The sequence below is a fragment of the Galeopterus variegatus genome, unplaced genomic scaffold (genome assembly GCF_000696425.1).
Source record: "Galeopterus variegatus unplaced genomic scaffold, G_variegatus-3.0.2 Scaffold1260, whole genome shotgun sequence".
NCBI lineage: Eukaryota > Metazoa > Chordata > Mammalia > Dermoptera > Cynocephalidae > Galeopterus > Galeopterus variegatus.
Window position 1 is genome coordinate 396,486 of NW_007727371.1, and position 13,314 is coordinate 409,799.

A 13,314-nucleotide genomic window follows, 5' to 3' on the forward strand; every position below is an offset into this window, starting at 1 on the left:
ACATGACACAACTGTGCACATGCCACACCATCTGTTGGATATGACTGCCAGCACAGATTTCGTGAGCTGGCAAAGGACCGAAATAGTCAAGAATTCTGCAAGTATTTCTAAGTGCAGGCTTCTCATTAATTTTAATTTCCTGTTGGCTCTATAAGGAACGAGCAAGTAGTGAAAGCACAATGTGTCACATACACTCGAGTTCATGCCACATGTACACCTGTAGTCATAAACTTATCCAGGGCTATTCACTGGAACACTTGGGATTTTGTGTGTTTATTTCTTCTTTAGAAGAAATAAATCTGAAATATCTACAGCTATCTTTCCATACTTTGTTAATACTCTTGCAAACATCTGGAAATACTTGACAATAATCATTTAATTAACGCAGAGCTAATCAATGACAATATGCTTAAATACTTCACTCAGCTGAAGTGGTTTCCTCAGTCCAAAGAACTAAGGACTGAAGAGAACAAGCAGTTCTTTGACTAAGGAGTACATTACCAGGGAAACTTTTAGCCAACATCGCTTTAAAAAGCAAAAACATCATCTGTACTTAAGCAGATAAAGCAGATGATAGCATACTGCAACCCTGGTAAAAAAAAAAAAAACCAAAAAAAACCGGGTAGATGCTACTGGCTTACAATTTTGTTACCTTAAGGCTCTCTACAGGGTCTGTGTTGCTGAGGGCATTCTAAAGGGCTGGCCTTGCTGCAGTGTTTGTGTGGGCTCTTGTGCACTGCTGTCTCCAGTTTCTTTATTACTCCTTCACAACTGCCGGCTGTGTAGGAGGGTGAAGAGATCCTGAGAAAGAAATGTTTCTCCATTGCAAGTGAAGATTCCTAAAATGCTCATGGTGGTTCTAGCAGCAGGGTTGATACTTTCTCTAGGTTTACTGTTTTCTGCATTTTGCAGCAGTGACGTTTGATTTGTTTGGTTTCCCTATAACCATACTGACTTGTTGCCAACCTAGTAATCAGAGGTAGACTGTTGAAAACCTAGGAAAGCCCCAGACAAGTTTATACTTGGGGGGAGATGATTTTTTTTTTCTTCTGCCACAATTATTGAGACTTTTTCTCCAGTGCTGGCCTAGAGGATTCTTGTGTTGTTTAGCTCACTAAATAAATATTTAAGAATCAGAGTAATTAAGAAATGTTAATCTACAATTCAATTTGAGTCAAAACCAAAATGGTTTGACTTACCTAGTTCCTCTTATACTAGTAATTATTGTCAATTAAATTTTTCTTTTTTTAACTTGAAACCAATATAGTGGGTTAACAGATGGCTTTTAAAGTTTTTGTTCTTATTCCAAAATCTTTATGTTATTCAAAATATATCTATTTAAATATGATACAGTAATTTCAGCAAAACATGATCTACATGCTCCCTACTTAACACTAAACAATCTGGATGCTAAGGCTGTTTGGAAATAATTCTAACAAAAACTGAAACATTAGATTAGTGCTATAATAAACAGATTTGCCTTTTCCATTTGTTTTAGAAATCTTCATAGGCACACCGTAAACAAAACATTTTTTAGTAGAGTAAAAATAATTGGTTCAATTAGCCTAAATATATTTTACTCCTATCTTTATACTATAACCCCCAAATTGGTGACATCATAAATTCTCTAATCATCTCATTACATCCAGTAACACAACATGAAACAACAATTCACAGAAAATCCAAACGACAAATGCTAAAGATTTAAAAGAAAATACACAAATTATATTGCATACAGGATTTAAGACAAAGAATGCTTCCTACTCTGCACATCTGTATAGTAGGTGGCTCTCTGAATACATTTTGTCCTCTAGGAAGCTGCTCTGAATACCTCAAAAGATAATGAGGTGTTGTCTTTCACTTTTTTTCTTGAAACCCATTTTCCTCAAGGCGGAAAAATAAGTCTTCTATGTCCTGAAAATATGGTCAAAACAACTTCAGCTTGTTTTGTTAAACAGACAAAGGAATCACACAAAATCCAGTTATCTTTTGGAAGGTAGCCTTGAGATACATTATAAAGAGGAAAGATAAACACAAAAACCTTAGCACACTTTACACTTTGGTGAATCACATTTTTTAACATTCTGTATCTAATAGACGAGGGAGTGAATAAGACTAGATTTCCCTTAGTAACAGCTGGTGTCCTAAGTGGAAATCTACCTTTGCTTTTAGTCCATTTCCCTACTTTGTAAGCAAAGTATTCCACCAGATCATTTACACTGCACCCTACACATGCTCTCTCTTTTTGCCCCTCTTACACACCTTTCTTCATCTTTTACCACACTTAATACTACTCTTAGCACTCCTTTATTCATCTCCTGGCAATCCTTCCTTTATTCATTTCTTATTTATTCCCATTTACATTCCCCTCAGTGGCTATTACAAGCATTTTCCACTTTCCTCGAAGTGATGAGAGGGTTGAGCAGTTTCAGTTGACAGGTGTAGTAAATGTCAGGGAAAGAAGAAGTGTCCTAGTCACTCCAGCCTTCCCACCAGTCCCTTTTTAAGGCTATCTGCCCTGTGTAAGTCAGAAAAGAAATAACTCCAGAAAAAATGGATCCAATCATATGATCCCTTGAAGTCTCTTTCCTACTGTGAAGTCATTTTCCTTTATTACTATTATTTTTTTTTACTTTTACCTTTTATCATTAGTTCCTCACCTTAACCAAAATAGTACCCTTCAATCTAGTAGGCTGGCTATCTCTGTTGATTAATCTTTTCTAATGTCTCCTACATTTACGTATTCCTGTTTTTGTTGGTTCTTTTCCATTTGATTACTATATTATTTCAACCTCATGCCACATAACTGATTTCTCCTACCTCTAGTCTTTTCCTTTCAATCCTACATACTATCCCCAAGACAAATATTCTTAAGACACTTTTCATCATGTCATTCTCCAACTTAAAAATCTTAAGTGTCCTTCCATGGTCTATGAGATAAAAATTCAGACACTGCAATTTGTAAGGCTTCCACGATCTGGCCTAGACCTACCTTTCCATTTTACCTCTCACATTGTTCCAAATTAACTACCATAGACCTGAAAATCTCTACGTCATTGTTACCCCAGTATACCTTGTGCTTTCCTACCTGTAAGCTTTTTATTACACACATCATTATTTGTGGTGTGTGCCTTCCTTCCTTCTGCTATCCATTTTTAATACTTAGACAATGTCTCCTTCCATATTATAATTTCATAAACTACTCCAGCCTTCACTAAGTCCCCCTCTTATCCAAAACCACATGAAAATGTCTAAATTATTGCTCTGGATACTTCTTAATACTTCATACAACTTAATACTTGTACTTGATACAACTTAATACCTCATTAATTTCTATCTTGTCTTCTTATAAATGAATTACAAACATATATAATTTATAATTATCCACAGTCCCTACCACAATCCAAAGCAGAAAGCAGAACATGTGTTGACTTAGCTTAATGTTTTCTAACAAAGCTTAGAATCCCCAGATAAAAGGACTCCAAAATCTATGATGGGCTCAAAACGCTACCAAAACTTTATTTATAGGAACTAGCTTCTGGAAAAATAAATTCACAAAACCAGAATAAGCCAGAGACAACAGAAGCCTACACGTCAAAAGTTGTATGTGTGTGAAAATTTTAAAAGTAGGCTCCTGAAATGGCCTTTATCAAAATCACTAATGACTTCCAATTTCCTAAATTCAATATTCTGATTTCTGTTGAATTTTAATTATGATACTTTCTAGTAGAATGTTTGCAAAGATGATCACAACAATTCCTTCCATCCCACAGAGCCCTTTGCAACATGACTTTACTGTTTCTCCTATCATGAGATGAAATCTATCCATATCCCTTGAATCTAGACTGGCCTTCTGACATATTTTGACTAACAGAATAAGGCAACAGTGATAGTGTGTGAATTCTTCCTCCCCCTTATCAATTTTTTAATTGTGGTAAAATATATGTAACAGAAGATTAACCATTTTATAGTTCAGTGGCATTAAGCACATTCAAACTGTTCACAACCATCACCACCATTCATCTCGAGAACATTTTCATCTTGCAAAATTGAAACTCTGTACCCATCAAACAATCACTCCCTATTTCCCATTCTCCTCAGCCTCTGGGAACCACCATTCTACTTTCTGTCTCTGTGAATTTGACTAACTCGTATAAATGGAATCATACAGTATTTGTCCTTTTTTGACTGGCTTATTTCACTTAGCAGAATGTCTTCAAGGTTCATCCATATTGTAGCATTTCAGAATTTCCCTCCTTTATAAGGCTGAATAATATTCCATAATATGTACATACCACATTTTGTTTATATATTCATCCATCTATAGACATTTAGGTTGCTTCCACCTTTTGGCTATTTGAATAATGCTGCTATGAACACAGGCATACAAATATTTGAGTCCCTGCTTTTACTTCTTTGGTATATACCCAGAAGTGGAATTGCTGGATCATACATTAATCCCATGTTTGATTTTTTTGAGGAACCACCATACTGCTTTCTGAAGTGACTACACCATTTTACATTCTCACCAGCAGTGCACAAGGAAGGATTCCAATTTCTCCACATCCTCACTAACACTTGTTATTTTCTAGAGTTTTTTTGTTGGTTGATAATAAACATCCTAAAGGATGAGAAGTAGTATCTCACTATAGTTTTGATTTGCATTTCTTTAATGATTAGTGATACTGAGCATCTTTTCATGTGCTTATTAGCCATTTGTTTACCTTCTTTGGAGAAATATAAATTCAAATCCTTTGCCCATTTTTGAAATGGGTTGTTTTGGTTGTTGTTGCTGTTGAGTTGTAGCAGTTTATTATTACGGATATTAACCTCTTACCAGATACATAATTTACAAATATTTTCTCCTATTCCATGGGTTGCCTTTCACTCTGTTGATAGTGTCCTTTACTGCACATTTTTAATTTCAATGTAGTCCAATTATCTATTTTTTTTTCTTTTGTTTCCTGTGCTTTTGGTGTCCTATCAAAAAAATTACTGCCAAATCTGATGTCATGAAGCTTTTCCCTATGTTTTTTCCTAAGAATTTTATAGTTTTAGTTCTTACATCTAGATCTTTCATCCATTTTGAGTTAATTTCTGTATATGGTATAAGGTAAGAACCCAACTTCATTGTTTTGTTTACAGATATCCAGTTTTCCCAGCACCATCCATTGAAGACTGACCTATTCCCCATTCTATGGTCTTGGCACCCCTGTTGAAAATCATCTAACCATTGATATGAGGGATTATCTGTGGGCTCTCTATTCTATACTATTGGTCTATACGTCTGTCTTTATGCCAGTACCACAGTGTTTTGATTACAGTAGCTTTGTATTGAGACTTGAAATCAGGAAATGTAAGACCAGCAACTTTTTTTTTTTACTTTTTCAAGATTATTTTAGCTATGTGGAGTCCCTTAAGATTCTATATGAATTTTAGGATAAATTTTTCTACTTCTGAAAAAAACCATCACTAGGATTTTTTTTTTCCTTTTTGTCTTTTTTCGTGACCGGCAACGGATCGCAACCCTCAGTGACGCGCCCGTACCGCGACCGGGACCGGCAACAGGATCGCAACCCTCGGTGTTGCACCCGCACCTCGCTCAGCCAGTGAGCAGCCGGTCTGTATGTGGGATCCAAACCCTCGGCGGGAGCGCCACCGCGCTCCCAAGCGGCGCACTGTAGCAGTGCACCACCGGGCCGGCCCATCACTAGGATTTTGACAGAGATTACACTGCATGTGTAGACTACTTTAGGCAGCATTAACATCTTAACAATATTAAGTCTCTAATCCATGAATACAAGATGTGTTTTCATGTAATAATGCCTCCTTTAATTTCTTTCAGCAACATTTTGCAGTTTTCAGTATACAAGTCTTTCACCTCCTTAAGTATTTCATTCTTTTTGATGCTACTGTAGATGAACACTGTGCAGATTCTAAGCTGACATCAAGAGGCCTTGCAACTTTGTTCTCTTTGGGAAGCTGCTGCCGCCACATAAAAATCTCAGGCTTGCCTGATGGGGTCATATGACGTAGCCAACAGTCAGCACAACTGCCAGACACATGAATGAGGTAATTTTAGAGAGATCATTCAGCCCCAGTCAAGCCGGCAAACGATTACAGCCACTTGAGAAACCCCAGGTAAGACAAGCAGAAGAACCCCTTAGCTGAACCAAGCAAGCCAAATTGTTAACCCACAAAATTATGAGCAAATAAATTAGTTGTTATCTTAAGCCATTAAGTTTTGGGGTGATATTAAAGACTAACTAAAACAGAATTAAATAATTTTATTTGCTCTTTCTTAACTATAGTAATTTATTCATTACTTTGTAGCTCATTTCAAACTGTTTTCCCAGAGGCTATTAATATTCACTCCAACTGAGACAAGATAGTTCTTTCATGCTAAATACATTATTCATCATGTTCGTGAATGATTTAAAGCTTGAATGTCAGCATTCTAAATTATTTATAAAAAATTTTAAAGTAGATAGCTTAAAATGAAACCTTACTAGAACTAAAGAAACACAGATTTTATTTTTCTAATTTCTTACTTCAATATTGAAAAAAACAATAAGTAGATATTACAATTAATGGTTCCACGCTAACCTGTGAATTACATTGCTAATATTTGCTAGCAATAAGTACTAAATTTATTGAGGATAAATTTTGAAACCTTATCTGATTGTTAGAAAACTCAAGTAATCACCATATTTAGAAGAAAAAGTATTTAAAATCAAAAATACTTATAATCCCAAACCATTTAGTCATGTTGTCTAAGAAAAATGGCTTAATATCACTTAAAAATTTTAAAGATACACATATATCTACAATTTTATTTACTTATAAATAAGTGTACTTATTAATAAACACAACTATAAAAGATTGTAGAGTTATTTTATTCGGGAAAAAATCTTCCAGAACAATACACAAAAAATTTAAAACATGCTAAAGCAAAAATTTACTCCATAAAAATTTTCAGTCCACTGAAGAACTCATTTTGAGAATTTACTCTCTCAAGTTATGGAAACAGTTGCTCTAGAATAATTTAATCTGTATTCTACGCATTCTTTAAAAGAAATCATAAGAAGTGGGGCAGGGGAAGTAAAGAGAAAATGTAAAAAATAGGTGATAAGGAACATTATTATATTTAAGTTTATATGCTACCTAGATATAGCATAGGACTATTATTTTTGACAAAGCAAGTGAAATTAACACTTAATTAGTAGAAACTAATTCAGTTAACTTTCAAAGTTGAAGCAAATTTCTCAAAATCTATGTCATAAACAACTTTGCATCATTTATTTTGGTAACTGAGTTTACTTAATGTAAGAAGTATCTCATATTTGCATTATTGAAAACATCTCTTAAAACAGATGTCATTTAAGTTTTAAGGAGTCCTGAATATTTGTCTAAATTTGAGTTGTGATTTATTTAATTATAGGCAATTATTTATATTACTCTATAAGTACATTTCTACAAGCAAAGTACAATTTCACAATTCCCCTACCGCATACATGGATATATATTGAATATTAATGTACAGTCCATAATTTTATACACATGGTTCATATACATATGAACTATACTTCTCAACGAGATAATAAAATACAGAAGGAGAAAACATAAATAGGAGAATTTAAATGTACTTACAAAATCAAAGTCTCCATCTTGAGGAACCTTCCAGTTATCAGGAAAAACATTTTTGGACATAGGGAAGGATTCATGCATGTTCTGATTACAGTTTTCATGACTCTTATTCTTGAAGTCCTGCTTATCAAAGTAATCCATGAAAGATGGTCTTTGTACTTGTGGTGAAGTTGCATTTCCTTAGGTAAACAAGGAACATAAGGAGGGTATAAGCTCTCACATTTACAGAAATATGATTCTTATTGAAGTATGATTTTTTACTGAGCCATATAATAAATTTGTGCTGGTCAGAGTCAAGGCCAACATAATCAGTTTCATAAAAAATAATAATAATAATAAATTAAAGAAACAAAAATATGCAAACCAAATGAGTAGGCGAAGACCCAGAATATTCTTAGATTGTAGAAACACTTCAGAATTTTAGCAGAATCTTTATCATAATTTTATTGAAAATCATTTCAGCTTAAAATTTGCCAAAGAAAGTACATTCTAAAAATCAAAGTGGTTTTTGGAGTTTTGTTTCTTGTTTTTTTACATTAAAGCCTGCATTGTTATTGTCATTGTACATCATCTGCTGTTAAGAAATTACAAGGACTTACCTAGGTTCCTCTCATATGTGATTGCTTCCTCATAGTCTTTCTAGTGGAGCCCCCCTTCCCCTTGGACTTCCATGGCTTCACCTGCCATATTTATATCCTTATCTCCCAACTTTATTTCTCCAACCCAGACCTTGCTCTCCTAAGTTTTATACTTGAACATGACTTTGCAACTGCTTGCTATAGGACTACTCAATCTGGGGTGAGTCTGAGTTACCCGTTAGTTTACCAGTTCTAAACTAAATTCTAGATCTTTCCCTTCAAACCTGTAGCAACTCCTACATATTATATCTCTGCTAGTCAATATTATTTACTCAATCCCCAAAGTAATAAAGTTGAGAATTAACTCAGACTCCTCCCTTCCCATCATATCAAACTGATCATTAGGTCTTTTTAATTCTACTTCTCAATTGAGTTGTTTAAATCTAACCTTTTTTCTCTCTCCACCACTGCCACTGTCTTAGTTTAGTTTGTATCATTTCTTGCCTAGGCTATTGTAGCAGCCTCAAAAGCAGTCTCCTTGCTTCTAGTATCCCACGTTTGATTTCAATTTTCATGCTGTCCACATAGTGACCTTTCTAAATGCAAATCAGACCATGTCATTCTTCTGCTTACAACCTTTCAATGTCTCCTCTCTTTTTATGTTGAATGAACAAATAAAGTAGAAAATAAACATTTGGAATAACGAAATCTTGAATCTGGCTGTTATGGTCTTAGTCAGTGGTTTTCAAACTGGATTTCTTAAAGTCCTAGGGCTCTAAATAAATGTCCCAGAGACCACCAAAGAAGGTGTTTCCCATATAATTCGCCAGATAGAAAGTAAGCTACCTTCTTAAGAATTTCCTGTGGGGAGTACGCCTCCCTACAAGAAAGCCTGTTGGGAAACCAAGTTACAAAAAGTATTTTTTTTAAATGTGAAATTGAAATCTGTCCTTCTGTAATTTATTTACATTCAAGTTCCAAATAAATTCCTCTTTCATATATTTGTCCCTCAAATATCTGAAGGCAAAGATAATGGCTCCTGTATTGGCTGGCTGTTTTTCAGATGAAACATCCCTAGTTCCTTTCACATGACATATTTTTCAGACTCATTACCACCTTGTTTACTTGCCTATGAAGACATTCCACCTCTCAATGTTCCTCTAAAATGAGACCTAATATTCATAATAGTGATGTGACAAATCCAGAATGCATTTGTAATAGTACTAGTACAGCTTAAGACTATAGTTACTACTATGACAACTAAATAACATTGTTGGCTCAGGATGAGGTATAAGGTTATTTCGGTCAAAAGAATGCATGCTAAAACCTTTATTTTTAGTCTTTAGGAATATGGGGTGGATCTAAGTTGATGCCTACTTTATGTGGTAAATCAGAGAGTCTGGAATTCTCTAACTTAAAAAAAAAAGGTAGGGTGAGGGAGATATAATTATCAGGTAAGCATCCTATCTCCACTTTCTTTTCTCCCCACATTAAGACCACTTTGAGATCTCTGTGTATTTTACTTGGCAGATTTGGAGTTTAGGTGCGTTTGCTTAGGTGATGATACAAGAGAAGGGGGTAATGTGCCGTTTTTATTCATTTAAAAAAATTTCATCTCATTGCCTTAAAAATGACATGATTTCCCTATCAAAACAAGGTTTTCGGGCCGGCCCGGTGGCACACTGCTACAGTGCGCCGCTTGGGAGTGCGGCGGCGCTCCCGCCGAGGGTTCGGATCCCACATACAGACCGGCCGCTCACTGGCTGAGCGAGGTGCGGGCACAACACCGAGGGTTGCGATCCCGTTGCCGGTCCCGGTCCGGTACGGGCGTGACACTGAGGGTTGCGATCCGTTGCCGGTCACGAAAAAAGACAAAAAGGAAAAAACAAACAAACAAGGTTTTCATTGATTTCATATTGATTATGTGTATTCTTTAAAAAAATTGTGTTAAAATACACATAACATAAAATTTACCATCTTACTTCTGAGTATATACCCAAAAGAACTAAAAACAGGGTCTTGAAGAGATATTTGTATACTCACATTCATTGCAGCTTTATTCATAACAGCTAAAACATGAAAGCAAACCAAGTGTCCACTGGCAAATGAATGTATAAGAAAATGTGAAGAGGGAAATCACCACACATTCTACAACATGGATGAACCTTGAGAACATTATGCTAAGTGAAATAAACCAGGAACAAAAAGACAAATACTGCATAATTCCACTTATATAAAGTGCTTAGAGTAGTCAAAATCATAGAGACTGAAAGTAGAATGGTGGTTACCAGGGGCTGGGAAGAGTAGGAAATGGGGAGTTAGTGTTTAATAGGTATAGAGTTTCTTTTACAAAATGAAGAGCTATGGAGATGGATGATGGTGATGGTTGCATAATATTATGAATGTACTTAATACTACTGAATTGTATACTTTAAAAAAAATGGTATATTTTGTTACATATATTCTACCACAATAAAAAAATAAACTGGAAATAAATTTTTTATCTTAACCATTTTTAAGTGTACAGCTCAGTAGTCTCCAGTGCTGTGTGACTGGTTTCCAGAACTCCTTTCATCTTGCAAAACTGAAACTCTGTACCCATTAAACTACTCCCCATTTTCCCCTCTCCCCACCTGCTGGCAACCACCATTTTACGTTTTCTTTTTGAGTCTCAGTACTCTAGATACCTCATATAAGTGGAATCATTATAGTACCAGTATACCTCAAAAAGTTCATGGAAAAAATAAATTGAAAGATAATAAGAATCTTTCCATGAACTTTTTGAAGTACCCTCATATTTGCCTTTTATGACTGGCTTGTTTCTCCTAGCACGATGTCCTTAAGGTTCATTTATGTTGTATAGTATGTCAGAATTTCCTTCCTTTTTAAAGGCTAAATAATATTCCATTGTATGTATATACCACATTTTATTTATTTATCTGTCAACAGACATTTGGGTTGCTTCCATCTTTTGGCTATCGTCAATAATACTGCTATGAACATCAGTATACAAATATCTCTTAGAAACCCTGCGGATTATGTGCTTTGAAGTTAACTACTTACTTAACTAAGTTTTTTCTTTATACACATGCAGATCTTTATTTGCAAGTGATCTTACTTCCTAATGCTAAAAGAGGAGTTTTTCATTTTCTTATGGTTGTTTTGATGGTTGACACTAATCTCTGATCAAGTGAATCATTATGATACAATGTAAACATATGAACAGTACAATTATTGGTAAAAGTAATATTTTTTATTTTTTAACCTATCAATTATGTCTTTTAAATGTATTTCCATCTTTTCCTTTCATTAAGCTAAAAGTTCCCTTATACAGGAACCCAAATCTTTTACCTAAATAATTTCACAACTGAGATAACAATGAGTGTTTTTAACTATCTGCCCAGATGTTTAATATCTATAAACATGGAGAGGAGCTATGAGATGTTATGTTGTTTTCCGTCATCATTATTTTTGAATCAGTAGAGGCTATCAGTATTTCATTACAAGCAACAGTGTATTGGTGATAACATATTTGAGAAATTACAAGGGTACTTCAAAAAGTTCATGGAAAGATTCCTATTATCTTTTAATTCTATTTTCCCACGACCTTTTTTTAAGCACTCTTGTAAGTACTATAATCATTAGAATGATCTTTCCCTGTACAGTCAGAAAGAATCTGATAATCGGAATATGCATGTATTAGTGGAAAAATAGAAAAAGACTCTCAACACAACTATTTATTTATGAACCTATTCACCTATTACAGCTGTTCAGGCTCTAGATGGCTTTAAAATAAGTCTGACAAGACATCTGGGACCCAAATGGTACCCACTGAAAAGATACTGAGACATTCCATAAAAATCAAGATAGTATAAAACACCAATATTCATAGTAAACCTTCAGAGCTTAGAATATTCTCATATCCCACATACAAAGCCCATGAAAAAGGAACTCCTTAGGGACAGTTCATTAAGCTAATGGCCAAATCTGCCTTTAGATACCCCATCAGAACAGACTTTACTGGTATGTTAAAAATAAACAAAATATATATGAGAGAAAATATAATATTTTAATGATCAATAAATACGTTAAGAATAAAGATTTTGTATTTACGGTGTTCATCTTCAACTTTGTTCCCTGAAATCCCCTAAAAAAAAAAAAAAAAAGCATGAAAGCAAGAAAGCAAGAAAGCAAGAAATTGGTTAATCTGACAAGGTAACATTATTGACATCTGAACGGGACATACACCATTAATGTTTTCAACAGATTTCAAGTACCCTTGATTTGTCTCTGGGCCTCATCATTGCAAAACATATTTCTCTATCTTCAGAACTGAAATTTGGTTCCTATGGCAACCTCCTATTTGAAAATAGAGTCTAGGAATTTAATGTCAATTATTCTCCACTTCTGCCCCATTTTATGAGTCTATGTAAAAAAAAAAATTACAAGTGTAGCTCAACTTACACAAATTTTCTATAATATACTTGAGTAAATCAAATCATAAGGCAGGGGGAGGGGAGATCATCCCTTAAAGGAACACTTTGCTCAATATCCTTTTCTTTCTTTTTTTTAAAGAATAAACAACAGAATTAAATATTTAGTTGTGTTAGAAGTTCTGATTTTCATCCAGAAGTCTTAAAATGTGTCACACACATAAAGACATCTGAATATTTTAACATTCAGTATAATAAAGGTTATCAATAGGAAAGTTAGAACCAGAGAGGAGAGGAAAAATGATTTTGGGGGGAACTGTTGGAAGGTAAGAAACCCATGAAGACCACAATTATCAACTGCATTTGACAAATGTATAGAAATGTTTCATTGAAGCGTATTTCTAGATAGTATTCTTTAAAAAGTAAATTCAGTATGTTTAAGTGCTTTGGTTAAAAAAACACAGCTACGGGCCGGCCCGGTGGCGCACTGGATAGTGCGCCGCTTGGGAAGCGCGGTGGCGCTCCTGCTCGAGGGTTCGGATCCCACATACAGACCGGTTCCCGCTCACTGGCTGAGCGAGGCATGGGGGCGACGCTGAGGGTTGCAATCCCGTTGCCGGTCCCCGGCCCGGTGCGGGGGCAACACTGAGGGTTGC

General features: G+C 35.0%; 1 protein-coding gene across 1 annotated transcript in view; it reads right to left on the reverse strand.

The window, feature by feature from the left end:
* STK3 (serine/threonine kinase 3) overlaps positions 1 to 13,314 on the reverse strand; it is a gene marked incomplete at its 5' end in the record, with an annotated part of 136,276 nt that overhangs the window by 75,668 nt on the left and 47,294 nt on the right. Inside the window, one exon of the mRNA XM_008575940.1 lies at positions 7,651 to 7,826. Coding sequence (XP_008574162.1) covers positions 7,651 to 7,826 — 176 coding nt within the window. The remainder of the gene's footprint in view (positions 1 to 7,650; positions 7,827 to 13,314) is intronic.